Source organism: Trachypithecus francoisi, unplaced genomic scaffold, assembly GCF_009764315.1.
Source record: "Trachypithecus francoisi isolate TF-2019V2 unplaced genomic scaffold, Tfra_2.0 Lachesis_group10, whole genome shotgun sequence".
Taxonomy (NCBI): Eukaryota; Metazoa; Chordata; class Mammalia; order Primates; family Cercopithecidae; genus Trachypithecus; species Trachypithecus francoisi.
Window position 1 is genome coordinate 5,546,687 of NW_022681455.1, and position 27,733 is coordinate 5,574,419.

The 27,733-nt window shown below is 42.3% G+C and overlaps 1 protein-coding gene across 6 annotated transcripts in view; it reads left to right on the top strand.

Annotated features, from left to right (window-relative positions):
• The window catches only part of FARS2 (phenylalanyl-tRNA synthetase 2, mitochondrial), a 537,773-nt gene that overhangs the window by 352,556 nt on the left and 157,484 nt on the right, over positions 1-27,733 (top strand). For all 6 annotated transcript variants that reach the window (XM_033216106.1, XM_033216105.1, XM_033216109.1 and 3 more), the window contains one exon: positions 23,945-24,096. In XM_033216106.1, coding sequence (XP_033071997.1) covers positions 23,945-24,096 — 152 coding nt within the window. The remainder of the gene's footprint in view (positions 1-23,944; positions 24,097-27,733) is intronic.

A 27,733-nucleotide genomic window follows, 5' to 3' on the forward strand; every position in this document is an offset into this window, starting at 1 on the left:
CATAGATGACCAGTGGCCTTTTATTGAGTGAGAGAAACACATTGCATGAGGCTGGAGCAGTGCTTCCCCATGCTCCGTATGTGTCCAGGTTCTCTGTGGAGCTTTTAGAGGTGACCGATGCCCAGCACTATTCCTGGAGATGTAGATTCACTTGCCTAGAGTCTCAGGCACCCAGCCAGCCCGGTTGAGAGCCCTTTGGCTCCGGCACAGTGCTCCACAGTTACTGAGGTCATGGCCACCAGCTGTACCTTGGTGTCGTCTAGCACAGAGGTGTTCGTTGTTTGAGGAGAGACAGGCTGGGAATCTGAGCATTCATTCAGATCCGTCCCCATCTCTGAGAAAAGGATTCCCAGCATAGCATCTGTTGATATGGATTTGAGTAGGAAATGGGCCTCATGCACTATTCACATTCCTCTTTTACCCCTCAATCCCATATGTGCAGTCCTCATCCCAGTAGACTTTATGTTAGTCAGTAGAAGTACAGCTTTGTACATTGTACTGAAGCTGGCCAGCACTTTAAGTTTTTGAGGGAAGACATATTTTGCTCCACTTTTGCATTTGGTCTATCATGTCTTATGTTATAAACATTTCTAGGCCTTTTCCTTTCTCTAAATTTCAAACTCCTCTTGAAGAATGCCTGTGTCTTACTTATTTTAAATTTCCTAATAGCTCATTGCTTTGCACATTGTAAGCTTAGAGTGAAATTCCTGGGAAATGGATTAACCATGAGAAATTACTAAGCAGTCATGGAGATGAGCTGTGAGAATGTATTCTGGTGATATGGTGTAAATTATCCATATCAATCACATATAAAAAACACGTCGATCTAAGAAAATAAGTATGAGTGCAACATTATACTTTCACAATAAACCCAGACTTCTGTTTATTGGACCTTCGGGAATGGACAAGGGAATCTTTTGGTATTAATGCCATTGAATCTTGGGTAAGAAAACCCTACCATTTCATCATTTTTGACAAAGTTATAAATTAATTTCCTGGAACTTAGAGAAAAGAATACCATACTTAAATGAAGTTCAGATATCTGAGAGTCACACTAAGGCCAAGTAACAAACAGCAGGAACAAAGGAAAACACTAGAACCAAGTGCTCCTAGACGAGGTGGTCAGCTTTCTGTATTTGAGAGTTGATTGATTGAATATGAGAAGAAATCTTATGTCCCCTCCACAACTTACATCAGCTTCTCTGAGCACACCTGTGACCACCCTGTTGGATTCTGTGGGGAAGATCACAGAAACACAAGACGTGACTTCTGCTCTCACGAGGTTTGCCTCTGGCCTGAACGCCTCCTCGAGCTATGGGCAATCCAGGTGCCTGCTGACATGTCCACTCAGATGTTGTGTTTTGCATTCGACATACTAAACCTCGTTCATCTATACCATGGCATGTGGAGCTTGAAGGAGCCTCAGCTTTACCTCCCAGCGTTTGCTGATGGAATATTGTTGCCAGACCCGTTTCTTCTTGCCCCGAGGATCCTATCCCTTTCCACTCCTGCCATTATCCAATCATCAATTCACATAGCCCCTCACTCTACGATCCTCCCAACAGATCATGATTGTGCCTTGGATTCCCATAGTACTGTGTTTGTACTTCATTCCTTAAATTGGTGTAACCGATGTTTAAATTAAATATTTAAATGAATTTAACCCATACTTACTTCCCCATCACCTGGTAAATTTCTTGTGGAAAAAGAGTATCTTACTAATCTTGTGTGCCTTTCGTGTTTCTTCGCACATAGTGTTCTATACATATCTGTTGAATGAATGAGTGAAGAGAAAAGGAAGACTGTCTAAGATGGGTCAATTGATGCCGAAGTGTTTGCAGACAATACATTTGGTAGATGCTCATATTTTTATATTGCTACTGCTCTAGCCTTTTAAAATATGCCATATTTGGCCAGGCGTGGTGGCTCATGCCTGTAAGCCCAGCACTTTGGGAGGCCAAGGTGGGAAGACTACTTGAGCTCAGGAATTTGAGACCAGCCTGGGCAACATGGGAAAACTCCATCTCCACAAAAAAATTCAAAAATTAGCCACACATAGTGGTGTATGCTTGTGGTCCCAGCTACTTAGGAGACTGAGATCAGGGAATCACTTGAGCCCAGGAGGTTGAGGCTGCAGTGAGCCGTGATTACACCACTGTACCCCAGCCTGTGTGACACAGTGAGACCTCATCTCCAAAAAACCAGGAAACAAACAAACAAACAAACAAACAAAAAACCACAAGAAAAAAAAATCTGCCATATTTACTTTGATTGGTTTAAATCTTTAAGAGATACAGCCTCTACTATCACTTGTAATATTTTAAATCCCTTGAAAACAGTGGTGTGATCTTACAGTGGAAAATTCACCAACCTGCCAACCCTGGAATAGACGGAGCCTCAGCCCCAGGCCCTTTCTTTGTTTATTGGATTTATCTAGTGCCTTTGCTTTAGCGCTGAGAGGACATATGCTATTCACCTGGAGAGATCCCGTATTTCAAAACAACCCGTAGCCAGTAAGAATGGGGAAGACAGCAGACACTGCCTCTGATGTTGACATGTCCTGCTTTGTCTCCCCTCGCTTTCCCTTAGGAAAGAAATGTTTCATATTCACAGCACAGTCAGTCCTCCTTGCCTGCCACCAGGCCCGGAGCAAGAGAAGCCCGGAAAGGAGGACCTCGCAGGTACCTAGGCCTCTCGAAGTCACAGCTGGTGGCGTGAGGGACCGACCATCCATCACACCGGGCCACACAGCACCGGGTCGCAGCCTGCTCGTGGCCCCGCCTCTTAAGGCGATGAGTTCTTCTTCTCTCTCTGCCTCATCTCACAAATCTCCCCGCTGGCCCTCACCGTCCTCCCATCTCTGCTTTCTGCCTTATCTCCTTGTCACAGTACTAGAAAGGATGAGCCGACCAAAGCCATCCTGAGCACTACCATGGTTCTGGTTCATTAGCAGCACACAGAACAAGTAAGGAGGGGTGGACAGAACAGACAGGATCCTGCCGACCGTGAGTGAGTAACAAGCATATCCATGCAAGGTTTTCCAGCTCACGCGAAGCCGTGTCTCTTGGAAGCCTACCCCTATAGCTCCTGCATGAAGGAATGCACCTCCCGCCCCTCAGCCTCTGCTGGCACCTTTCCCAGCACAGAGGTGCTCCGCCGTACCCAGCAAACAGTTGTCTTCACAATGCAAGGACAAAGTGATACCTGTAAGAGAAGGTGCAGCAGAGAAAGCTAGAGAAAATGTTGCAGAGAAACCCCTCTAACTGAAATGACGAGCCAGTAGTCGTCTTTTTATGCCCATCCTCTTCCACCTCCCTCTCCACAAAAATAGATAAATTAAAGAAATTCAGCACCTGTGGAAAACTCTGCCAAGAGGAAATGACCTCCTGTGTGGTTTGTCAGATTCAGGTTCTTCACACTTTCCTTGGGAACAAAGGCTGTCTACATATTACCTGTCAAGTGAGGACAGTGGTGAGGCTCTGCAAACCATTTTGAATCCTTGGGTTATTTGGGGAGGAAGTTATTGAAAAAAAACAGCCTGTGGGAAAATGTTTGATTCTATTTTATTCAGGCTCAGGCTGAATTTTTTATGGCATTTCAGAGCAGTGGAGAAGCCTTGGGGACAGGAGGACAGTGGGAGGGTCCTGTGCCAGAGTACAGGGCTGTGTTTTCTGGCTCATTTCTATTGCTCAAACACAATTAATGATGGCGCCACAGGGTAGCAGGTGGCTGGACACACAGCAGCTAAATCCCTGGCTAAGGATCTGTGAAAGGAGGTATTTCCATGTGGCAGGCATGGGAACAGGCCCCTCCAGTCCTCCGTACTCCTTCACCCTTCCTGACATTCATTCCCGGGTCCCTCACCTGGCTGGAGTTCTCTTCGGACGTGCTGAGTAATGTTTGAGAGTGGAAGGGAAAGAAACTTGAAGGCATGAAGGCCTAGGATCTTTTCTTTGCAGGGATGAAGATCCTTCAGTGTAGGGCACAGTACTTGGACAGTGTTTTCCTGCTGAGTATTACGAGAGGAGAGTTGGTACCATTGAAGTTTCCCTCAGTGAGCAGAGGATTCGTGCCTGAAGCACCTGTGTTATTCCCTGAGCAACTTATCAACAGCCTTGTTCCTGCAGTTCTTTGTTTACATTTATGTTGTGAATTGGTTTTTCTGTGTTTTCTTTCTGTACTTTATTAGAATCTGGTGTGATAACAGGGATAGAGACCACAGTCTTCTTGATAAATTTGTTTCTCCCTTCCTTCTTTGCCTGATATCAGTGAGGTCCAGGCAGGGGACAGAAACCATGCCGTTTGTTTGGTTTTTGGTACAGAGAATTTAACCTAAAGACGTGTTAGCCTTTGAGGGAGGCAATTAAAAAGTCAACAGGAGAATGTGGAGGTGTCATGGAGGTAGATGGCAGAAAGCATCTCCCCACTCTGGGGCTGAGGGAACAATGGAAGAGGTTGGAATTAATGAAACTTAAAACCTCAGTGGAGGGTCCTTCAGAGCTAAGGCTCAGACCCCTAAAGAGGAGGACAAGCCAAGCAGGTGTCCCTGAGCTCAGAGGAGGGACCCATGGGGCTGGGACCCACCTCCAAGGAGAGGGGCTGTCCTGGCAGCTCTGCTGAGGGAGGGGTTCGATGAGGCTGATGATGTGATGTTGGGAAAACTGTGATGTGAATGAAGCCTCTGCTCCTGGTTGCCAGTGTGGAGGAGCCATGTTGCTGAGCCTCTGACAGGAACAGGAAGCCATCAGAACGGAGCCAGCCCCTTCTCCTCTGTCCGGCCAGCGGCCTTCCTCCAGGGCCAACTGGAGGAGCTTCCCAGGGAGCCTGGGAAGGCTGGCCAAGCTGAAGTGCAGTTTGCAGAGCCCAACCCAGTCTCCCACAGCAGAGTGCAGGAATCGGGTTTGGAGCTGAGAGGCCACAGCTTAATTACTGCTTTGTTAGCCCAAGAGCAAAGCCAAAGGCCCCTTCTGTCTTGTAACTTTGAGCCCTGCACTTTCTCTTGTTGTTTCTTCCTCTCTAGCTCTGAGTTTGACCCTTTAGCTCTTCAGAACGAGGGAGAAAATGTGATCCCTGCCCTTAACACTTGCCATCAGGTGACACAAACAGAAATGTAAACTCTTCCCCAGGTTACAGACTGGGATGGTCATTGCCACAGCTTGAGGATGTGGAAGAAGCAGATCGATGTGAACTAAACTGTAGTTGGCCATGAATGGAAGAGCAATAAAATAATAAACACATCTGTATTTACTATATGCTTTACCAATACCGACACCTTTAATCCTCACTGGCAACACCATGACAGATGACTGCAATGATCCCCCTTTTGTAGATGGGACATTGGGTGATTAAGGAAACACCAAAGATCACAACAGCTAGCAAGTAGCAGAGCTGAGTTGTAGCAGCTGAGTGCCCTCCCCCTTAGACTTCGTTTGAAGGTGAGATAAAGTAACAGGGCCTGGCAAGAGAAAGGGGATAGTTAATTATACCTTACCTTGTATGGAGTTTTGTAATTTATAAGGGTTTTAAATATGTTACCCCATTTAATTTTCATAATAATTCGATGAGGTAAGGATGTTAGTCTTATTTTGTAGGAGTCTACTGAAGCTAAAATAGGAATAGAGATGGTCTCTAAGAGACAGGAGAGGCGCCACCACCATTATACGTTCAGTATATTCAGGAAGGCCGTCAGGAAGAGGTGATGCTTTGTTGGGTGTGCTGTGATTTATGGCTGAACAGGAGATTTGGGAGTCACACACACAATAGTTTTTGGAGAAAAGAAGACACCCCTAAATTTGATTTCCTGGCTAGTGCTGTGTACGGAACCATTATCATTCATTTTGCATAAGGGAAATTAATCATTAAAGGGCTTAGAATGTTAGCTCTTAATTGATGATTTTGCTTGTTCATAACCTCTGCGACATTGCGTAGAATTTATTTGATGGAACACTGAAAAGCTACTTTTCCAGATATCAAATAGTTAATATTTTTAAACCAGCAAGAAGCCCATGGTCATTTTGAGAAACAGGAATAGTGATTTGAGTGGAGGTGAGATATGAGGTAGCCTGCAAGTCGGATGTGAATGCCCCTGCCAGGTTCTCTTCTCGCCTCTGGTAACCAGTGGAATCCAAAATTTGGGTTGCACTTGGTCCTTTCTGTTTACAATGTAGGAAGGACAAGCTCACTTACAATCTTTGTCAGGTTTCCCCTGCCTAACGTGGTTAAATCCAGCATGTCTCAGAGGTACTTGACCATGGCCCAGGGTTTTCACGGTCCCCCTCATGACACGCTGTGGGACAGTTTTGGTCAGATGACACGCTGTGGGACAGTTTTGGTCAGTGTGAGGTGCTGAGCACCCACTTTTGCAGATGAGGAAACCTGGATGCAGAAAGCTGACAGTTTGTGTCTGGTGCAGGGAGAAGCAGGCCCGGCCCTGGCACTGCTGCCCTAGACTGTAAGCAGCTGCTCCAGAAAGCACTCAGTACCTTCTTCTTCTCCATGCTAAGTCTGGCATTTGACCCAACAGATGGCCAACAACTTGTAAATATTCACCCATGTTTTGTTATTTGAATGAACTGATCATACGGAGACTTGTACTTGCTGGATGGAAGTTGTGGCTGTCTCTGGGAAGGGGAGAGTGACCTGACCCCTTGAGGGCTTGGAGCCATGTTTGCCGAGATGGCTGGGTCTGCTTCTGCTCCTGGTGCACAGCGCCACATTTTCCACTTGCCACGTCTAAAATTCCCTTTTCCCCTCTGGCCTATGAGCTCTTGGGAAGCAGGGAGGAAGTCTGAGTGGCTGAAGCAGCCATCGCAGGCAAGACAGATCGCAGCGCCTGACGTTCTTTCTCTGGTCTGATGTTTGAGTTCTGCAGGCCACCGCCAGAGCCCAGAGCCGGCCATTTCTCCAGCAGCACTCCGTGTTCACATCACTCTGCTAACCAAGGCATCACAGCGGCCCCCTGTGAACTTTGGTGTAGACTTTGTTGAACTCATTTGAATTTGGTACGAAAGAAAATAACATTTCACATTTCCCCCTAATGTGGAGAAATTGAACTCATTGTCTTTTTTGTTGAAGTACACTCTAATATTAACAGGTGGAATTTTATTTTAAATATAGAAAAGCCAATTTTTAAAAACATGCAAATGCATAAACTATAGCCAATATTTCCTTCCATTACATAATTTCTCTAGGTAATGACTACCATTGATATCCTTTTTCCTTTAATTTTCTTTTTCTAGTACTTGATATTTAGAAAATATATGCTGTGTTTAAATTGTACAGCATAATAATACAGTAGCTACCCATGAAGCAACCACCCGACCTGTGATAAATCTCACCAGTCCCTGGGGTCACCATGAGTTTTCTTCTCCATCCTGTCTCCCTGCCACCCCTTTCCTTGCCCAGAGCAACTATGATATTTTCTCTTAAAAATTTAGGTGAAAGGTGGGGCAAGAAGGCTCACGCCTGTAATCCTAGCACTTCAGGAAGCCAAGGTGGGAGGATTGCTTGAGGCCAAAAGTTCAAGATGAGGCAAGGCAGCATAGTGAGACCCCCGTCTCTGCCAAAATAATTAGTCAGGCATGGTGGTACCTGCCTGTAGTTCCTGCTACTCTGGAGGCTGAGGCTGTAGGATCACTTGAGCCCAGCAAGTCAAGGCTGCAGTGAGCTATGACTGTACCACTGCACGCCAGCCTGGACGACAGAGGGAGACCTTGTCTCCAAAATAAATAAATAAATAAATGAGTAAGTAAATAAATAAATAAGTGGTCATGTTTAGCTTTTTTGTCTTCTCTCCATTTCTACCCTGTAATTGAGAGTTGATGTGAGACTATTTTCTGGAAGTATCAATCAATAAATGTTTTCAGAAGTCATCAACTCAACATAGCCACTTTCCCTGGGTATTTCTGTCACCAAAAGGGATAGAGAACAATGCTTCCAACACAGGCATAGGATGAACGTCTACTGGGGGACTGGGGTCACTGCAGAGAAACAACAGAAACAATGTTCATTCTTTGGCACTGTGAAGGTCAGGAAGAAATCTAAAACATGTAGTATCAAAGCATCTGGCCCCAAAGGACCACTAGACCAGGACATAGGGTTAGGGGCAGGGTGAGGAAGAAAGGAGGAAGGTCAGATTCAAGGGGGTCCAGTCTATAAAAGGCCTTCCTTCTGTGAAATTTGGAAGTTTGACATTTACTCCGATTTTGAACAAGTTATTGGAAATCAACGTCTTAAGTTCTTTGGGTTCATTTTGATTTGTTTCTTTTCCTCTGTACACTGCGACAGTCAGAAGGCCAGCTCTGTGTGGATTCAGGCAAATTCAAGTGACTTTGCTAGCTGGGCTTCAGTTTTACCTTGCAGCATATATAGTCCCTGTCAGAATGAGGGCCTTGCAGAGACTGAGATGTTGTAAAATTAACAAGAAACTGTGAGCCAGCTCTGAGAGTTCATCCTCTAAGTATATTTGAGGTTAAATTCAAGGTTGGGGTTCACAAACCTAGCTCCCATTATGTATGTTTTCACCTAGCATCTCCACTCATTTTAAATGAGGCAAATGGAAGGCTTATATCTGTCTCACAGTAAGCATGATTAACTGGGAGAAAGTATAATCAAAACCGTACGTGAGTTCACTTAAAGTATGTGATGGTGCAAGACCATGACGATACAGAAAAGAAATGGAATGGAAGATCTACACAGATGGGCAAACCTCCTGCAAATATTTTACCTCTGAGAGGAAAAATAGAGTGTGACAGTAATGTCGCCTCCAGAAAGACTAGTTATTTAACCAAAAGAAAAAATGAATGTAAAAGTTGAAGTGTTTGATAAGTTCTGAAGATGAGCTAGAGAGGCAGAATAGAAAAGAGAAGTTCCCTGTATTTCTTCTATCAATATATTTATTCATTTTTTGTTTTCATAAACATGTTTGCAAGATTAATTTACATGCTATACAATTCACCCATTTAAGGTCTGTCATTCAGTGGTGTTTTTCAGGATATTCACAGATATGTGATCTCCACAGTCGATTTTAGAACATTTTCATCACCCCCATTTTTATTCTGTATAAAATACCTGGCCAGATGTTCAAAGGCAGTGAAATGTTATGAACTCTGGGCTGAGGCCTCCACCTCCTCTGCAAGTCCTTCCCTAACCAGAGGCACATGCGATATTTTATTTACCAAAGATTTCTGAGGCTTGCTGCTGTGTGTGTGTGTGTGTGTGGTGTGTGTGTGTGTGTGTGTGTGTGTGAAAAACCACTAAGTTCAGGCAGGGGCCTTGAAACCTTGCTCCAGACCCTAAGTCCCCATGAACCATGAAGATTTTGGAGCCACATGCAGTACAAATAGGCTCTTACTCTCCTGTCTAACTAGAGTAGCACACTGTAGCTCCATTTTCCAAATGCATGATCTGTTTAAGTAAAGCATTCTAGAGCTTTAAGGCAAATATGAAAGGATTCAAAAAGACTTAAAACTCTGTTTCTGTCCTCAAGGAATTGACTAGATAGTTGGGAGACCATAATATTGAAACATCAAAAGTTAATTGAATACAAGGTTACCATAATGATTGTTCCATATGATTTCATTATGGAAATACAGAAATTCTGTCAAAAGTTAAGTACAAATATGGGAAACAGTACAATGTAGAGGGATGTTTAGAACTTGGTGAGTCTCGTGTGGTTTCTTAATGAAGTAACAGAACAAAAGTTGCCTGAGTGGGAACTGTGCCTAACTCTGGCCAACACAGTATTCTCCTGATACTCAGTGAAATTGAGTAAGAATAAAAACAAAATATTGGAACAAAGTGAGAAAATCTGTAAATATCAAAGCAGCATGAAATCATAAGTTAAAACAACCTGAATTCATAAAATACCAAACTCGCCAGCCAAATTTGATAAGCAGTTTTTATTAAAAAATGAATAGATGGAATTAAAAGTAAGGGCCATCAAACATTTAGATATAAAACGAAGTAACTGATAGTGCATGCTATTTTTTATAGGTAAAGCTGATTTTTAAGTTAATTTAGATAAGAACACAATCTCATGGGCTATAAACAGACTGGAAGTGCTTATGACTCAAGATAATTAATCTAAAAGCTAAATTAATCATTTGGAAAGGAAATGTCGTGGAAGGCACCATAGGGATAAATGTTGGATTTGGTCTTATTTACATAATTGTTAATTAGGCTGAATAGACTACTTCTGGAAACAGTAGTAGAAATTAAATGTTTGTGTCCCCCCCAAATTCATACTTTGAGATCCAACCACCAGGGTATTAGGAAGTGGAGCTTTAGAGAGGTAATTAGGTCATGAGAGTGAGTCTCTCAGGAATGGGATTAGTGCCATTAGAGGAAGAGACAGCAAGGCTTGCAGCTCTCTCTCCCCTCGCCATGTGAAGATACAGCAAGAAACCGGCTATCTCTAAACCAGGAAGAGGGCCTTCAAGCACCCAACCATGCTGGTACCCTGTGGCCTCCAGAACAGTGAGAAGTAAATGTTTGTTGTTGTTCAAGCCACCAAGTCTGTGGTATTTTTGTTACAGCAGCCCGAGCTACAGCAGAGCCCTTAGTTTTAAATGGGAGGCCTTGGGGCCGGGCTCGGTGGTTCATGCCTGTAATCCCAGCATTTTGGGAGGCTGAGGCAGGTGGATCACCTGAGGTCAGGAGTTCGAGACCAGCCTGACCAACATGGAGAAACCCTGTCTCTACTAAAAATACAAAAAAATTAGCCAGGCATGGTGGCGGGCACCTGTAATCCCAGCTACTCGGGAGGCTGAGGCAGAAGAATCACTTTAACTTGGGAGGTGGAGGTTTTAGTGAGCCCAGATTGCGCCATTGCACTCCAGTCTGGGCAACAAGAGTGAAACTCTATCACAAAAAAAACAAAGGAAGGGTGGTGAGGAGGCCTCAAAGTACAGGGGTTAACAGCACAGCCTGGCCTTAGTAGACCTACATTTGACCTTGGCTCTGCCACTTACTGGCTGTTGGACCTTAGACAGCTTAGTTAAGGTCTCTTAAGTCTCAGTGTCCTTGTGGACACGTGGAGTGGTAATGGTGGCTATCTCGTGGGGTTGTGCTGTGTGTTAATGAGATAATGCACATGAAGTGGCTGGCACAGTCTCTGGCACACAGCACCCCACAAACAGCACTGGTAATCATATAATCACAATCAGAATCAGGGGATGTGTGTCCTGATCTAGAAAGAGAACAAGTGCCAAAGAAGCTGCAAAGTGGTCCTTTAACTAAACGTGGCCATGGTTCGAAGCTGACTGAAAGTCACCTTGGCAATGTCATAACTGTGGAGAAAACAGAGACCCTCCCCTGTTTGACACTCTTTCCAAATAATTTCTGAGCTGAGAAAGAAAACCAAAAAACATAGTAACTTAGCCTAAAGGGCAGGAAACCAGAGAATGACTTAATAATGATTGACTAGCATGGACAAATTTGCAAATGGAGAATGATAATATTACCCTGGTTCAGTAACATTAAAAAGGAGAAGAGAGTTTTAAGGTAAGGCGAAGATTTTGGTGCAGAAAGAAACTTTACTGAAATAAGGATGCCGTGGTACTGGGTTGTATTAACTGACAATGTGTTATTAGCTTTCTTGAGAATGTTTATGAACAGATTCATGGGAGCTGAAGAATTTTTATTCAATCACGGAATGATAAAAGGGAACCTCCAGCCAGGCGCAGTGGCTCACACCTGTAATCCCAGCACTTTGGGAGGCCAAGGTGGGTGGATCATGAGGCCAAGAGATCGAGACCATCCTGACCAACGTGGCAAAACCCCATCTCTACTAAAAATACAAAAATTAGCTGAGCGTGGTGGTGGCCACCTATAGTCCCAGCTACTTGGGAGGCTGAGGCAGGAAAATTGCTTGAACCCAGGAGGCGGAGGTTACAGTGAGCCGAGATCAAGCCACTGCACTCCAGCCTGGCAACAGAACGAGACTCCGTCTCAAAAAAAAAAAAAGGAACCTCCCAGGATTTTAACCTTGGAAGGTGCATGGAGACATTTGTATTTCAGATATGGGGGCTAGGCCCAGAGCAGAGGACAGTTAGGATGGAGTAGCATTGTTAAACCAGAATCCCACTTTTTCCCCTTCCCCTCCCTAGTCCCTTTTGGCAAGCTTATAATTTATAACGGGGTCATGGACAACTGTGAAACTTGTGTATCTGTTGAACTCTCCAAATCAGTGTTTTGTCCAGAACATTATGACGTCTGTGCTTTGTGAATGTTCTTTCGTATCATCTTCACCACGGTATGCTGCCACAGGTGCTGTCTCCATTTTATAGATGAAAAACCGAGGCATATTGGCCTCAGTCATGTGTCAAGCCCACGGCACACCAGTCAGGGCCAAGGCCTGACCGATTTCGGCTGGTAAAGATACAAGGGGCCACTCTATTTTTTATCGTTTTATTTTTTGACACAGGGTCTCGCTCTGTCGCCCAGGCTGTAGTGCAGTGGCACAATCTTGGCTCACTGCGACCTCTGCTTCCTGGGCTCAAACAATCCTCTAACCTCAGCCTCCCAAGAAGCTGGGACTACAGGCACGGACCAACACGCCCAGTTAATTTTTGTATTTTTTTGTTAAAATGGTTTTCACCATGTTGGCCAGGCTAGGAGCCTCTGTAGGTTTAGACAGCTTATTACTTACATAGACGCAGAAGGAAGAGTAGCCAAAGGTACCAGCTCCCACACATCACAAAAGGAGGATCCTGAAACAAAGGGAGGGTATGTTAGTTTAGCAGGGCGGTCATAAACAGGTACCACAGCCAGGGTGGCTTAAACAACAGAAACTTACTGTCTCTCGGTTCTGGAGGCTGGAAGTCTAAGATCAAGGTGTCGGCAGGGTTGATTCCTTCTGAGGATCTGTTTTGTGCCTCCTTCACCTCCAGTGGTTTGCTGGCAAGGTATGGCATTGCTGGGCTTGCAGGAGCATTTTCCCAGCTTCTGGCTTCATCTGCATTGGTGTGCTCCCTGTCTGTGTGCCTGTGTCCAGATCTCCCCCGTTTGATAAGGATACCAGTCATATTGCATTAGGGTCTGCTCCAATGATTTCATTTTAAATGTGTAAAGATCCTGTCTCCAAGTAAGCTCGTATTCTGAGGTACTGGGGTTTAAGACTCCCACATACCTATTTTTTGGGGGGAACACAAGTCAATCCGTAATAGAGCAGGTGATTACAATGCCAGCTGTGACATAGCCCATTGCAGAGAAGCCAGTTAAAGGCTGCAGCTAAGACGTTTTCTATCCTATGGTACTATTCCAAGGAGGGGAGCCAGAAGGCCTCATACCCCTTCAGAACCTGGAAGGTGAGGAGAGACTGCCTCCTGACCGCCTCCCAGGGAAGTGGGGAGATGGGCAGGAGATGGCTCCTGGTAGCTCCTTGAAGGCCTGGAACACCAGAGGATCACAAGGCATTTATCCTTTCAAGACACAGATGAGCTGTGGTTCAAGTCGTTGTTTGGTGGCTTGTGCAGCTATGTGCAAGGTTGCCAGGGGCCCCGACAGAGCCGTTCCTCTGTCATCGGTCGTAGGACAGGGGCAGATTCTAAGCCAGGTCTGCCACACTCCCATCTACACTCCTTGAGGTTTGCTGTTTCCCTGGACACCAATTCTTACGTCGACTGGTTGCTGACGTTTTGTTGGTGTCTTGGAGTCATAGGTCAGTTTCCCCCAGAAAGCAAACTCTGAGGCACAGATGAACATGCCAGAAGCTCATTAGCCGGTGCTCGCAGGATCGACACCTGTGGAAAGGCAGGGGTGGCAGCAGGAATGGGTAGGGGAGGAGGTGGGCTGCCGTGCACTCACTACCAGGCCCTCAACTGACCCCAGGCAGCTCTGAAACTACGGAATTGTCTGAGTTGCAGGGAAGGGTTTCTCTTCTAGCCCATAAAAGGCAGACTTTTTTTATTGACATAAATATGCTGCATTCCAAGTAGTTACCACAAGACAAACAATGATTGCCTTCATGTATGATTTTATCATTAAGTATATATTCTTAACAGTATCAAGGTATACACAGTGTATGTACATACATGTATATATCATGTTAGTAAAGTATGATTTTGGTATTTTTTAACTCACTTAAGACAGTCATCACAGCTGTCTATATTTGAACTGCATGACACAATTTTGAGTCTGGGTCACAGACCAGATCCTTATTCTGGTCATTGAATGACCTTATTGGGTGTGTGAATCCTGAAAGTTCTATATGAAAATCTGTATTTAAGAAGATATATACATTTCTGGAACAAGAATTTGAATCTGTTTTCATATTCTCAGGGAGACCTGTGTCCTGCTCCCTGACAAAGTTAAGAACCATTGTGTAAAGAAACAGAGTCATGTTGTGGTTGCTTTGTTGGCTGCACTTTGCCTGCTCCAAACACACAGCAGTGATAGGTCACAATCTAAAAAGGGAAAATGAAAAAGTCATAATCATGCCCCCTACTCCCCTAAAAAAGATATATCACTATAGACAAGAGACACACACAAAGCAGAGTGTGAAACCAGACACTGTGGGCTGCAGGATCACAAGCCAGGAGGTGGAAACAGAGGCTGAGCTCTGGTGGCAGTAAGACTAAATGTGCCAGGCCAGAGCATGTGCTCTGCTTGAAAGCGGGCAGGGTAGTGGTCCTGTCCTCTGACCTAGAAGGGAGGTCCAAATCACTGCCCGCCATAACCTCTAGCCTATAGAAAGCTTTGATCCTGGGAAGAGCACAGGACAGGGACAAGGCCTCCTTCTCAGGAACTGAGCCAGGTACCCCATGTCATCATCAGCCATATCACCATTGGGTAGAAACCCAGACCACCATATCAGCTCCATTCTGTGTGAGGGGTTCAAGCAGAGGAACCATAAAAACCTCTGAGCAGGTAGGGTGATCAGCAAGAGAACGTTCACAATTATCCCCCATACAGGCCAAGCCTGCACACCCAAATTCCACGCCACGTGAGGAACTCTGACCTTGGGGTGTCAGCCATCCAAATCAACAATCAGAATGTGAATTCACTGAGAGTAAAGGAAAATAAAAAAAGCTATCTTGAAAAAAAAAATGCGTGATGCCCTCAAAGAGACCATTGGATAAATAATAACCATTAAAAAAAAAAAAAGGAAAATTCTGAATAAGAGGCAAAAACTGGCAGAAATGAAGGGTAAGTAGATAAGGGAAAAAATGAGAATCTCAGAAATGAGTGACAGATTCATTAAAATAAAGAAGGAAAAGCAGATGAGACTAGTAGACTCAGTTGACAGGAGAATTAGTTAAGAAGCTGTTACTGAAGAATTCACCCAGAATGCGGCACAGACACACACAGAATAAAACCTAAACTAGGTCAGTTAAGAGGAAAGGAAGATAGATTCAGAAGCTCCACAGTATTGATTATTGCAGATCCAGGAGAGAATGAAAGGAATGGCAGAGAAGTAGTGCTGGAATTTTTCAGAATTGAAACTAGACGGGAACCGTCTGACTGAGAGCACTTTCAGAGTACGGAGCAGCATAAAGAAGGATAAATGCAGACCCAGCCTCATCAGAGTCAAATTGCAGAGCCTCGGGGATAGAGATACACCGCTTCCAAACTGCCTGGAAGGAAAGACAGATTACCTGTGAAGAAGTAGCACTGACTGACAGCAGACTCGTCACCGTTACTAATAGGCAGCAGGGAAATTGTCAGAGTGCTTAGGGAAGACAAACATGCAGCTAGAATTTTGTGTCCTACCAAATTATTATTATTATTATTTTTAATTATTTTAATTTTTTTTATTATACTTTAAGTTCTAGGGTACATGTGCATGACGTTTAAATCATGTATAACTCCCCAAAGCAATCCCTCCCTCCTCCCCCCTCCCCATGATAGGCCCCAGTGTGTGATGTTCCCCTTCCCGAGTCCAAGTGATCTCATTGTTCAGTTCCCACCTATGAGTGAGAACATGCGGTGTTTGGTTTTCTCTTCTTGTGATAGTTTGCTAAGAATGATGGTTTCCAGCTGCATCCATGTCCCTACAAAGGACGCAAACTCATCCTTTTTTATGGCTGCATAGTATTCCATGGTGTATATGTGCCACATTTTCCTAATCCAGTCTGTCACCGATGGACATTTGGGTTGATTCCAAGTCTTTGCTATTGTGAATAGTGCCGCAATAAACATACGTGTGCATGTGTCTTTGTAGTAGAGTAATTATAATCCTTTGGGTATATACCCAGTAGTGGGATGGCTGGGTCATATGGTACATCTAGTTCTAGATCCTTGAGGAATCGCCATACTGTTTTCCATAATGGTTGAACTAGTTTACAATCCCACCAACAGTGTAAAAGTGTTCCTATTTCTCCACATCCTCTCCAACACCTGTTGTTTCCTGACTTTTTAATGATTGCCATTCTAACTGGTGTGAGATGGTATCTCATTGTGGTTTTGATTTGCATTTCTCTGATGGCCGGTGATGATGAGCATTTTTTCATGTGTCTGTTGGCTGTATGGATGTCTTCTTTTGAGAAATGTCTGTTCATATCCTTTCCCCACTTTTTGATGGGGTTGTTTGTTTTTTTCTTGTATATTTGTTTGAGTTCTTTGTAGATTCTGGATATTAGCCCTTTGTCAGATGAGTAGGTTGCAAAATTTTCTCCCATTCTGTAGGTTGTCTGTTCACTCTGATGGTAGTTTCTTTAGATGTGCAAAAGCTCTTTAGTTTAATTAGATCCCATGTGTCAATTTTTGCTTTTGCTGCCGTTGCTTTTGGTGTTTTAGACATGAAGTCATTGCCCATGCCTATGTCCTGAATGGTACTACCTAGATTTTCTTCTAGGGTTTTTATGGTATTAGGTCTAACATTTAAGTCTCTAATCCATCTTGAATTAATTTTCGTATAAGGGGTAAGGAAAGGATCCAGTTTCAGCTTTCTACTTATGGCTAGCCAATTTTCCCAGCACCATTTATTAAATAGGGAATCCTTTCCCCAGAGCCCGCATTGCCAAGACAATCCTAAGTCAAAAGGACAAAGCTGGAGGCGTCACGCTACCTGACTTCAAACTATACTACAAGGCTACAGTAACCAAAACAGCATGGTACTGGTACCACAACAGAGATATAGACCAATGGAACAGAACAGAGTCCTCAGAAATAATACCACACATCTACAGCCATCTGATCTTTGACAAACCTACCAAATTATTAAAGTGTGAGGAGTTTCAGACATGTAAATACTGAGAGAGTTTGCCTCCTGTGGACTTGCACTGCCAAAAAAACTGTTGAAGGATACTTATCTGAGAGAGCAGAAGTGAAAAAGAAGGAAGGGTGTTAGGACTAGGAAAGGCCTAAGATTTTACCTCAGGTTGGATTTTTTTTTTTTTTTTTTTTACCTCAGTGCAGGTTAACAAGGTACCACTGCACTTTCATAGATGCAGGCAGAAAGACAAGAGACTCCTGCCTCAAAAACCAAGGACTTTGTTACTCAGCGCAGAGGCAGCGTGAGTCCTCTTAGCATTGGCTCTTCTAGTTTCCCAGTTCAATAGTGGGGAGGTGGAACAGCTCCGGATGCTGTGCACACACGGGGCTGGAGCACAGCTGAAAAGCCTCAAGCTTGGGCTCCTTCCAGTACTTCATTTGTCCGTTTACATGTGTTCGTTTTTATCCCAGTCTTTTAAAGGCACTGCTAGTAAACCTGCCCGATCTTTGTCCCTGAGGAAGACATTATGTTTATCGTTCCGGTGAGGGAACAAACCTGCTTTCTGCTCCAGAGGGAGCGACTCACCATCTTCCAGTGCTATTTGGTGTACAAGCCACCACAAGTTTTATGAAAACTGCGTAGAGCACGGTCCTCCAGCAAAGAGGTGGAATACAAGAAAAAAATATGGAATTTAAAAATATTTTTAACTTAAAATTAGCTGTTGAGTTTATTGTTTTACCTGGGATTTTGTTTAGAAGATGAAACTCTAGGTAAGAATAACCAGGAAGAGGGACTGCTAGGGAAAACGAAGCTTCCTGTCTTTTTTAGGAGTTGAATAGAGACACTAAATAGCTTTGTGCTTGGAACAATCTATTAAAGGATTTTATATGTATATATATATATAAATATATATAATATAAATATAAATATTATATATACATATATTTCTTAAAGAAGAGAAATCCAATTTACTGTTTACACCAGAGGGAAAAATGTTAGATATTTTGAAAATCAAGCATCTAATAGGAGGCAGAAAAGGAGAAAATTTATGAAAAAAGGAAGACTGGTTAGCAGAAAACACAAATGAAGATGGTAGAAATAAAATATATTGGTTATCACCCAGTGAATATAGATTAAAGTGACCTGTTAAAAATCTGAAGCCACTCAGTCATCATGACCTTGTTCCAACATCTCAAGCAGGAGGGAAGGGTTGAAAAGCTGTCCCCACTGAGGTCTGATGTTTTAGTCTCTGCAGAATTGCCACAACATGTCATTGGTGAAACTGAGCTCATGCCCACTCCTCGCCTGGCCAATGGTGTAAATAACCATCACTCGTTTATACTAGTCTTGATTAACAAGTCATGACTTTCATTTCCTGGGACTGAGGAGGGACCTTTCTGAGAGATCAAGTGGGAGATTTTATTATCTACTTGATAGATCAAGAAAATCAAGCAGATAAAAGAAAGGATATAGAAGATTTTAATAATACAATAAAGAAGTGTGACCACACCAGAATGAGAGGTAATATACTTTTCAGGCACCCCGAGAACATTGATTATATTGCTACTTTTTACTTGGGCATGGAATTTTTTTTTTTTTTTTTTTTAGTTTGCAAATATATGAATTTTGTGACTTTTAATGAATATCTTTTTATTGTGAGCTTCAAATTTAATTGCATTGATATCAGAAAACTTAGTATTACTCATTATTGGAACTTTGTTGTAACTTGCTTTTTAACTTTAAATATATGGATATTGTTTCAAGACCGTTGGAAGTAGCTGCAGTGCAATAAATGTAAGGGTAAGAAGAGAGTGTTACGGGAGTGCTTAGCATCAGTTTGCACATGTCCAAATCATATGCCTGGTAGGAAAACTTTAAATTTGGGATCACACGTGTTTGCCTATGCCATTTCTATTCATTAGGTACATAGCTATTTCTTGTTTACTGCCTTGGTTAGACCTGTGAGGAGACAGAGCACTGCTAATGGTGGGTATCTAGTTATCAGTTTAAGTTTTCTGTTTTGAGTGAAATATCCATTTGATCAAAGTTTCCAAGTTCGTTGTTATTAAATGGTTCAAAATATTCACCTATGACTTTTAAAGTCTCTACTGTATCTGTAGTTTTTTATTGAGAATTAAATCATTTATTGATTACACACGATAATGAATGATACACAAACTTCATTCTCATCTATAATTTTATCTGGTAGCAGATTCAATTTAGATATATTGCATAGGATGGGCCAACAATCATTTTTATAACCAGTAATTCCTTGATTTTGCTTGGGTAATCCCTTTTAATGGTGAACTTCAGGTCACAACAGTAACCATCGGTTCAACTACACCGAGGTTTCTGAAGATAATGGCTTCTCCACCCAAGCAGGTTATGTATAAACTCCAAATAGAACCTGGCATCACCCTGAAGGAATTCTAACTTCACACTCATGGGAGAAATTTACCAAGGTGGCTTCAGAGTAGACTAACTTTACACAGTACATTAAAAAAAAAAAAAAAAAAAGACATTTATTCAGCATCACAATCAGACTATTACATTTAGCAATCAACAGCATGGGTGCCAAAAACAAAATAAAATCTACATTAAAACCCTTTGTTGGAATGCTTTATGCTTTCCACAGAACAGAAACTAAAATAACCTGTTATAGAGTTAGTCACAAATACAGTCCTCAATTTTTTTGCCCATGCACATGAGTATTTGTCTAAAACACATCTTCTTTGTAGCAGCTAGGCCCTGCCACTGTGCTTGCCTGAGTTCACAAATCTGTTGTAACCTGTAGCTTCCCTGATACTTCTCTGGCTCTCCTCTCCTGCTAAGCTTTGTTTTCTAGTTAAAATCTTCTGCCACTGCCTTAGTTACTACTGCTGCTGGAACTGCCTTAACCACCTTGCTTTCGTGGTTTTGCGAAGCATTGGCCTCTACCACCACAGGGACCAGAGCTTCTGCCTCCAAAGTTTCCTCCCTTCATGGGTCCAAAATTTGAAGACCGATTGTTGTAATTGCCAAAATCATTGTGGCTTCCACCACCTCCAAAATTGCTTCCATCATTACCAAATCCATTATAGCCATCCGCACTGCCACCATATCCACCACCACCACAGCTGCCACCACAGCCACTGAAGTTTTCTCCACCACCAAAGTTGTTATTCCCACCGAAACCACCTCCACGACCACCACCAAAGTTTCCAGAACCACTTCACCTCTTTGGCTCTAAGAAGTACTCGCCATCTCTTGCTTTGACGGGGCTTTCCTAACTTCACAGTTGTGGCCATTCACAGGATGGCATTTCTGAACGACAGTCTTATCCACGGAGTCATGGTCGTCAAAGGTTACAAAGGCAAAGCCCCTTTCCTTGCCACTGCCTCGGTCAGTCATGATTTCAATCACTTCAATTTTTCCAAACTGTTCAAAATAATCTCTTAGGTGATGTTCTTCAGTGTCTCCTTTAATGCCACCAACAAATATCTTTTTCACAGTGAAGTGGGCAACTGTCTTTGAGAATCTTCTCTTGAGACAGCTCTCTTTGGTTCCACACCTGTTCCATCCACCTTGCGTGGCCTTGCATTCATGGCTGCGTCCGCCTCCTCCACAGTGGCCTATGTGACAAACCCAAAGCCCCTGGAGCGCTTGGTGTTGGAATCGCTCATGACCACATAGCCCGGGAGCATTCCCCGTTGCTCAGAATGGCTCCTCAGGCTCTCATCCGTTGTTTCTAAGCTCAACCCTCCAATGAAGAGCTTCCTCAGCTGTTCAGGCTCTTTAGGAGACTCTGACTTAGACAGGACAGCAGGCAGAAGAGAGACTTTAACGATGCATCTTTGGTGTGTCCACGAGCAGAAAGTAGCAAGCTGACGAACGTGTCTCATATCTGTAGTTTTGATGGCCTTTTCAATTCTTAAAAAAAAAAAAAAAAGAATTCTAAAGAGGACCAACAAAAGAACATGTCAGTGCAGCCAGCTCTCTGTATATGGGGATTTCACGTCTGTGGATTCAGCCAATCGTAGGTCCAAAATATTTGGGGGAAAAACAATTTAAAAATACAACAATAAAAAATAATAAAAATGTAAAAATATAACAGCTACTTATGTAACATTTGCATTGTATTAGGTATTATGAGTAATCTAGAGATGATTTAAAGTATACAAGAGGATGTGCATAGGTTATATGCAAATACTACACCATTTTATATAAGGGACCTGTGGATTTTGGTAGCTATGGGGGCCCTGGAACCAATCCCCCTCAGACACCGAGGGATGACTGTATGCAGTTATCCCTTAAAACTAGTAAAATAGTCATCCTTCTGTTAAGAAAAGAAATAGGAAAACACAAATAATATTGTATGTAATTGAAGATCCCTTTGGATTCTAAAATTCCACGATTCTGTGGTTGTGGGTTATCAAGTTCCTACCAGGTGGCTTTGCCTGTCCGCCTTCAGCCTCTTTGCCGTTCTACATGGTTGCTAAACCCTAGGACAATCCAGGGATGGAGGCAAGGCGCTATGTCTTACCCACGCGGTGTGTCCATTAGCTCATGCAGTTAGATGAGAAAACACCGCTGAATGCATTGACTGTAATGTAGTCATTGCTCACAGCAGGCGGCTCTGTAATGTGCTCCTCTAGCCTCTAGAATACCTACAATGTAACAGGGACTGTGCACAATAGATTCCCGAGATGGAAACAGAGATACACACCCCACCCTCAAAAATGGCAACCTCTTAGGAAGACAGCCATGAAGGAAGTAAGTACACAAACAGTGAGGATGAAAAGTACTGAGCAAGAGAAGGATAGGGTGCAGTAACGGGATTGACGGTGTCTGTGAGGGTACCAAGTGAACAGGGTGGCTGAGGGCAGAAGTGAGGTAGGGAGGGTGGGAAATTGTATGTGGAGAAAGCCACTTAGTGTGTTTAAGAAACCCAGTAGGCTGGGCTGGCCTGAACCTAGAGAACATGGGAAAGAGGTAGAAGCTTTTAGGACTGGAGGCTTTCTTCTGGGGCAGTGGCGAGTCACCGGATGGTTTGTACCACCACCGCTGCTTAAGCACTTGAAAGAAAGTCCACATCTCAGTAACCATGATCTGTAGTTAGCCTCTCATTTCCCAAACAAAATTCGATTTCTCCCATTCAGAAAAGCAAAGGCCACTGTGGATATCCTGTGTCTGACACCTATCTATTAGTGAATTAAATGCTTTCTTTTCGTTAAACCATTCAACTTTTCATATTTTTTAACTTGAAATAGGCTTGCAATGCAATAAGCTGTCTGGGTTTTTCTTTTGAACTGCATGGATTTTAAACTGTATTTGCCACAATATATATTTTAATAATGTCTTGGGGGATGTGTTCTGACTGCCTGCATTATTATCATACTGTGTGTTGTCCATGAATTGCTGGCATATGTTCACTGGGACACCTTCTCCCATTTCTCTGTCACCATGCCTCGCATCAGAACTCAGTAAGTATGGTACCTCAGCTTGGATTAACTGAAGAGGAGATTCCATGCTAATTCTTGGCAATCTCAGTCTCTTGTCTCCCTAAATTTCCATTTTCCGTGAGGAACAAGAGGGTATTGTCAAAAGGAAAAACAACCTGTGTAACCACCAAACTCCTGTCATCTATTGTTACATTAGCCCATGGGTCATTTATCACAGCACTGTGACTGTAGGAGAGAAAACAGAGTGCTGCTCAGGAGCCAGCGTATTTTGTCAACAGCACCAGGATGCTAATTTTATCGTGTTTGTATGAAATGTGTGTTCTAAACTGATGCATTTGTTTGACAACTTTATTGATATTTCAAGTTGAATAATCATCTATGTCTGAGCATTTAGTTCTTCAGATATTTTGCCATTTAAAAGTTTTATACTTTCTCTGATCAATGATTCACCAGAGGATTTATGGCAACGTCAGGCTTGGTATACATCAGTTTATAAATTTGCCCGGATTTAGCAGATACTCCCTTAGGATTTCATAGGTATGTAACGAAACTTTTTTTATTGCAGCAGTAACTTGTAGACCAAAACATACACACATACACACATATATCTATGTATAATTTTGATGTATATATGTGAGAGCTGTATGTTTACTTGTTTATATATATATATATATTTGTGTGTGGGGGAAAGCAATAAATATAGTAACTTCTAAACATATCTAATTTTAAATATCTGTCCTATATAATGGTGAACTACGGAGCTAATAAGCTGGAAAAAATGGAATAAAGTGGGGGAAATGGCTACATTTATGTTTATCACATCCTTAAAGGTGTAATTTGAAAAATAATTCCCCAAGTGACTATTTATCAACCTAATCCTTTATTTTAATAATTAGAAATACTAACAAATAATGACATTACTAATTGAAATATCAATTTTGATAAGCTCTTATTTCTCTACTAAAATGGCTTTCTGAAAGTATCACAAGAAGTTAATGAATTGCATATTAATTAAATTTGAACTTTTCTCCTCTAGTATCCAAATGGAAAAACCTGAAATATAATATATTCAAATTGCTTTGTAGTAAGTTGAACATTAATGGCAATATAAATATAATATATGGTAATGTTACACATGAATGTGATAAGAATCTGTAATATTCATAATGGAATTTGCTACTTTTGAACATTGATTTATCTTTTAAGTTCATTGTGTTCTGCAAATTTAAATGCTGAAATGATGTTTTACCAGCATTTCCTAATAGCCAAGTGCAACTTTTTATGAAAAATTTAAATATTCTCGTTCAACTAACAAGTTCATGTATCTTTTCTCCTCTTGTTTTGTTAGCCTCTGAGCAAATATCCTCCTATGATAAATGATATTTCATTCTGGTTGCCCTCTGAGAATTACGCAGAGAATGATTTCTATGACTTAGTCCGAACGATTGGAGGAGACCTGGTGGAAAAGGTTGATCTCATAGACAAGTATGAACATCCAAAGTAAGTGAAAAGCTTTCTGATTTTACCCTTGACTATCTCCATGTGATAAATGTCATATGGAAGCATATCATAAAATTTGCTGAAACCCAGTGTATCTGAAACAGAATGTCTTCTGAATTTGTAGTGAATGTATAGCTTATCAGGAAACTCTTTGATATCAGTCCTCTCTGAAAATCTTTCCAAGATGCATTTTCCATCCTTCCTGCCTTAGTAAAGAAAATATATGAAACAGAATCTTTTAAAAGTCCTGTGGCTTTTCAGTATTGTTTTTGAAAGTGACTTCTAACCTTAGCATGTTCCAGGTGCAGAGGAAATGAGGCAGAAAGAGTGTTTGGTGGAGTAGAAGTTGTTTTGATAGACTCTCAGCAAATATTTATTAAGCATTTACCACATGCCAAGATCTATATTACGTCCTAGGAATTAAACGTGTTCCAAACAGACTTATCTCTGCCTTCTTGGAACTTACAGTCTTGTGAGAGAGGCAGACATTAAATACATAATTATGAAAGTGTGCTACTATGAGAGAAAAATGCACTGGGTGTCATCAAAAAACTAATTTCATTTGGGGAGTCAGGGTAAGCCACTTTGAGACATGGAAGCTGAGAACAGAAGGATGATGGGCAGTGAAGAAAGAAGCAGGAGCATCCCAGATAGCACATGGGAGTCCTGGGGGGCAAAGGGCACATGAGGTGCAGAAGGCAGCCAAGAACACGGCAGCTCAAGGAACGAGGGGGAAGCCGTGTGAAGTGATGATTGTTAGGTAGTGATGTATTTCCAGGGCCAGGTGGGGCCAGAACCTGCAAGGTCTGAGACTTGGAATTTTACCCTAATTGTAGTGGGAAGCTACAGAGGGATAGGAGCAGAGAGATAAGTGATGTGATTTGATTTGCATTTCTGACGGGTCACCTTTAAATGGTCCCCTTTGGCTCCTAATTGTTAAAGAAGAAACAGTCACCAAATCCTGTCTAGCTCACACCTCCATTTCTGCCTTCCCCTCCTGATTGTTCCAGGTGTGTCATATCTGTGTTGTCAGGGCTCCTGGATCCCATGTTCTGTCCTGTGATTCAAACTCCCATCTGTTTTCTTCTTTGTCTTTTCAAGCATTCATTCTCTAGAGAAAGATGTTCGGTGTTCACTGCCAATTCTTTTGTCTTACTTTCCCCAATCGTCTAAATGACTGAAGTACATCATCTAGAATTTTGCTCAACAACTTGTGGAAACAATAGCCCCTGGGCTCTCACATGTTTGTTTGTACTTGAGGAACAGTTTGCTTGGAAGTAAAATCTTGGCTTGGTCTTTCTTTTAGGGAGGATCTTGTAAGTGCTGCTCGATTGTTCTTTCAAGTGTAATTTCATATAAAGAAATCTGATGCCATACTTGATCTTTTTGCTTTTTGTTTGAAAGGATTCCTTCTTTATCTTTCAAGTTTAATACCTTTATCAGGCTCCACCTCAGTATTGATCTATACTCCCTAGTATATATGATCTATATACTCCCTGGTATATATCATTGTGTTTCACAGATTGGACTCTTATTTATTTTAGGGAAATTTTCTTGAATTATATCTTTTTTTTTTTTTTTTTTGAGACGGAGTCTCGCTCTGTCGCCCAAGCTGGAGTGCAGTGGCCGGATCTCAGCTCACTGCAAGCTCCGCCTCCCGGGTTCACGCCATTCTCCTGCCTCAGCCTCCCGAGTAGCTGGGACTACAGGCGCCCGCCACTTCGCCCGGCTAGCTTTTGTATTTTTTAGTAGAGACGGGGTTTCACCGGGTTAGCCAGGATGGTCTCGATCTCCTGACCTCGTGATCCACCCGTCTCGGCCTCCCAAAGTGCTCGGATTACAGGCTTGAGCCACCGCGCCGGCCTGAATTATATCTTTAGGGATTTGTTCTGATCCATTGTTCTGTTCTGTTTCATTCTCCAGTTATGCATAAGTAGGCTCTCCTTTGTCTGACTTCTGTACCTATTATTTTCTTTCTAATGTTTTAAAATTCTTATTTCCGCTTCATTTGGCATGCTTTCCTCATTGTTATCTTCTCTGCCCCTTACTGTGTTTTCTTCTGTCTTTTCTCCCTTGTGTACCTTCCATCTGCAGTTACTTTGCTTTTCTCCCCGTTCTGAGTTCTGCAAACTCACATTTCAGCTCCTCCTGATTTCTTGCCATCTTTTCTCCGAGTTATTTCTGCTTTCTGGTCTTCCTTCGTAGAGAAATTGCTTCACTACATTTTAAAAATTCATTGTAAAATATTTAGCCAGAAATTTCATATGCCCCAATGGCAACATTTTTTTTGTGACTTCTCCATTTCTCTGCCATTGTCTTTTTTTTTCCCTCAATTCTTTTTTAATTGATCTGTCAATGGTGTGTATATGATCACTTTTTTGCCACTCACATTTGAATACATTGGGTTTCCTGGACCAGCTATTTGCACAAGACTGTGGGGAGGTTAAGGGTTGGCATAGCAGGAAGGGGCTGGGGTAGACATTCAACCTAGCTTGTTTTCACGCTTTCTTTTTCTCCAGTGCCAAGAAACCAACTCTTTCTTTAAAGATGACTCATCTCTTCAATTTTTTTGTATAGGTCTTCCTCCCACCCCAAATCTACACTTGTTAGAAACAGAAGAATTACCTTTACCTACCCCATTATCAACACTTGGAGATAGAGACTTTACACTTCAGATTGTAACCCTTAGCTCTACAAAAAAAAAAAAAAAAACACCCATGTTTTTGCTGGAGTTTTCTGAGATGTGCCACTCTGTGTATTTCATCTCTTCACTTCCTCTCATTTGGCTTCTACTTGATTTCAGCTGCTGTTGGCAGCCCTTAAATGTATTTTGGAGCTTGCAGATGATATCTGTCTCCTAACTTTACAGAAAATAGAATGTATGGGGTAGTCTGGATCCTTGATGCTGTGGAGTGCCAATTCAGCCCTGGACTTTTATGTGAGAAAGACATTTCCAGGAGTTTCCATGTTGATACTGGAAGTCTAGTTATTTACATTTGAAGAGAAGGAAAAATATTGGAACACGACTGATTGTTAAGTACTAATTGATATGCCAAAAGCATGTGACTTGTAATTTTTTCCCATTCCTTTTTAGTACAAGTTGAGTATCCCTTATCCAAAAAATACTTGGGGCCAGAAGTGTTTCAGAGTTTGGATCTTCTCAGATGTTGGAATATTTGCATATATGTAATGAGATATCTTGGGGATGGGACCCAGGTCTAAACACGAAGTTTCTTTCATGTATACCTTATACACGTATCCTGAAGGTAATTTTATACAATATTTTTAATAATTTTGTGCATGAAATAAAGTTTATGTATACTGAATAATCAGAAAGCTTCAGATTTTGGAGCAGTTTGGATTTTGGATCTTCAGATTAGAGATGCTCAACCTACAGAAAACTCTGGAATCAGGGATTTGGAATTCATTCTTCATTTTTGAGCTTACAGTCTCTTGCTTTCTGATATGGCTGTAGCTTCACCCTTGCCAGCGTCAAAAGTGAGATGAGTGACCTTTTCACTTGGAGATTTTCAGAACCTACAAGGTTATAGAGAGATGCTAAAAACCTAAGAAGCTGAGAGAAATTTCTGTTGTGCCGGATATGGGCGTAGATGATGCTTGAGGACGGGGTAAACGT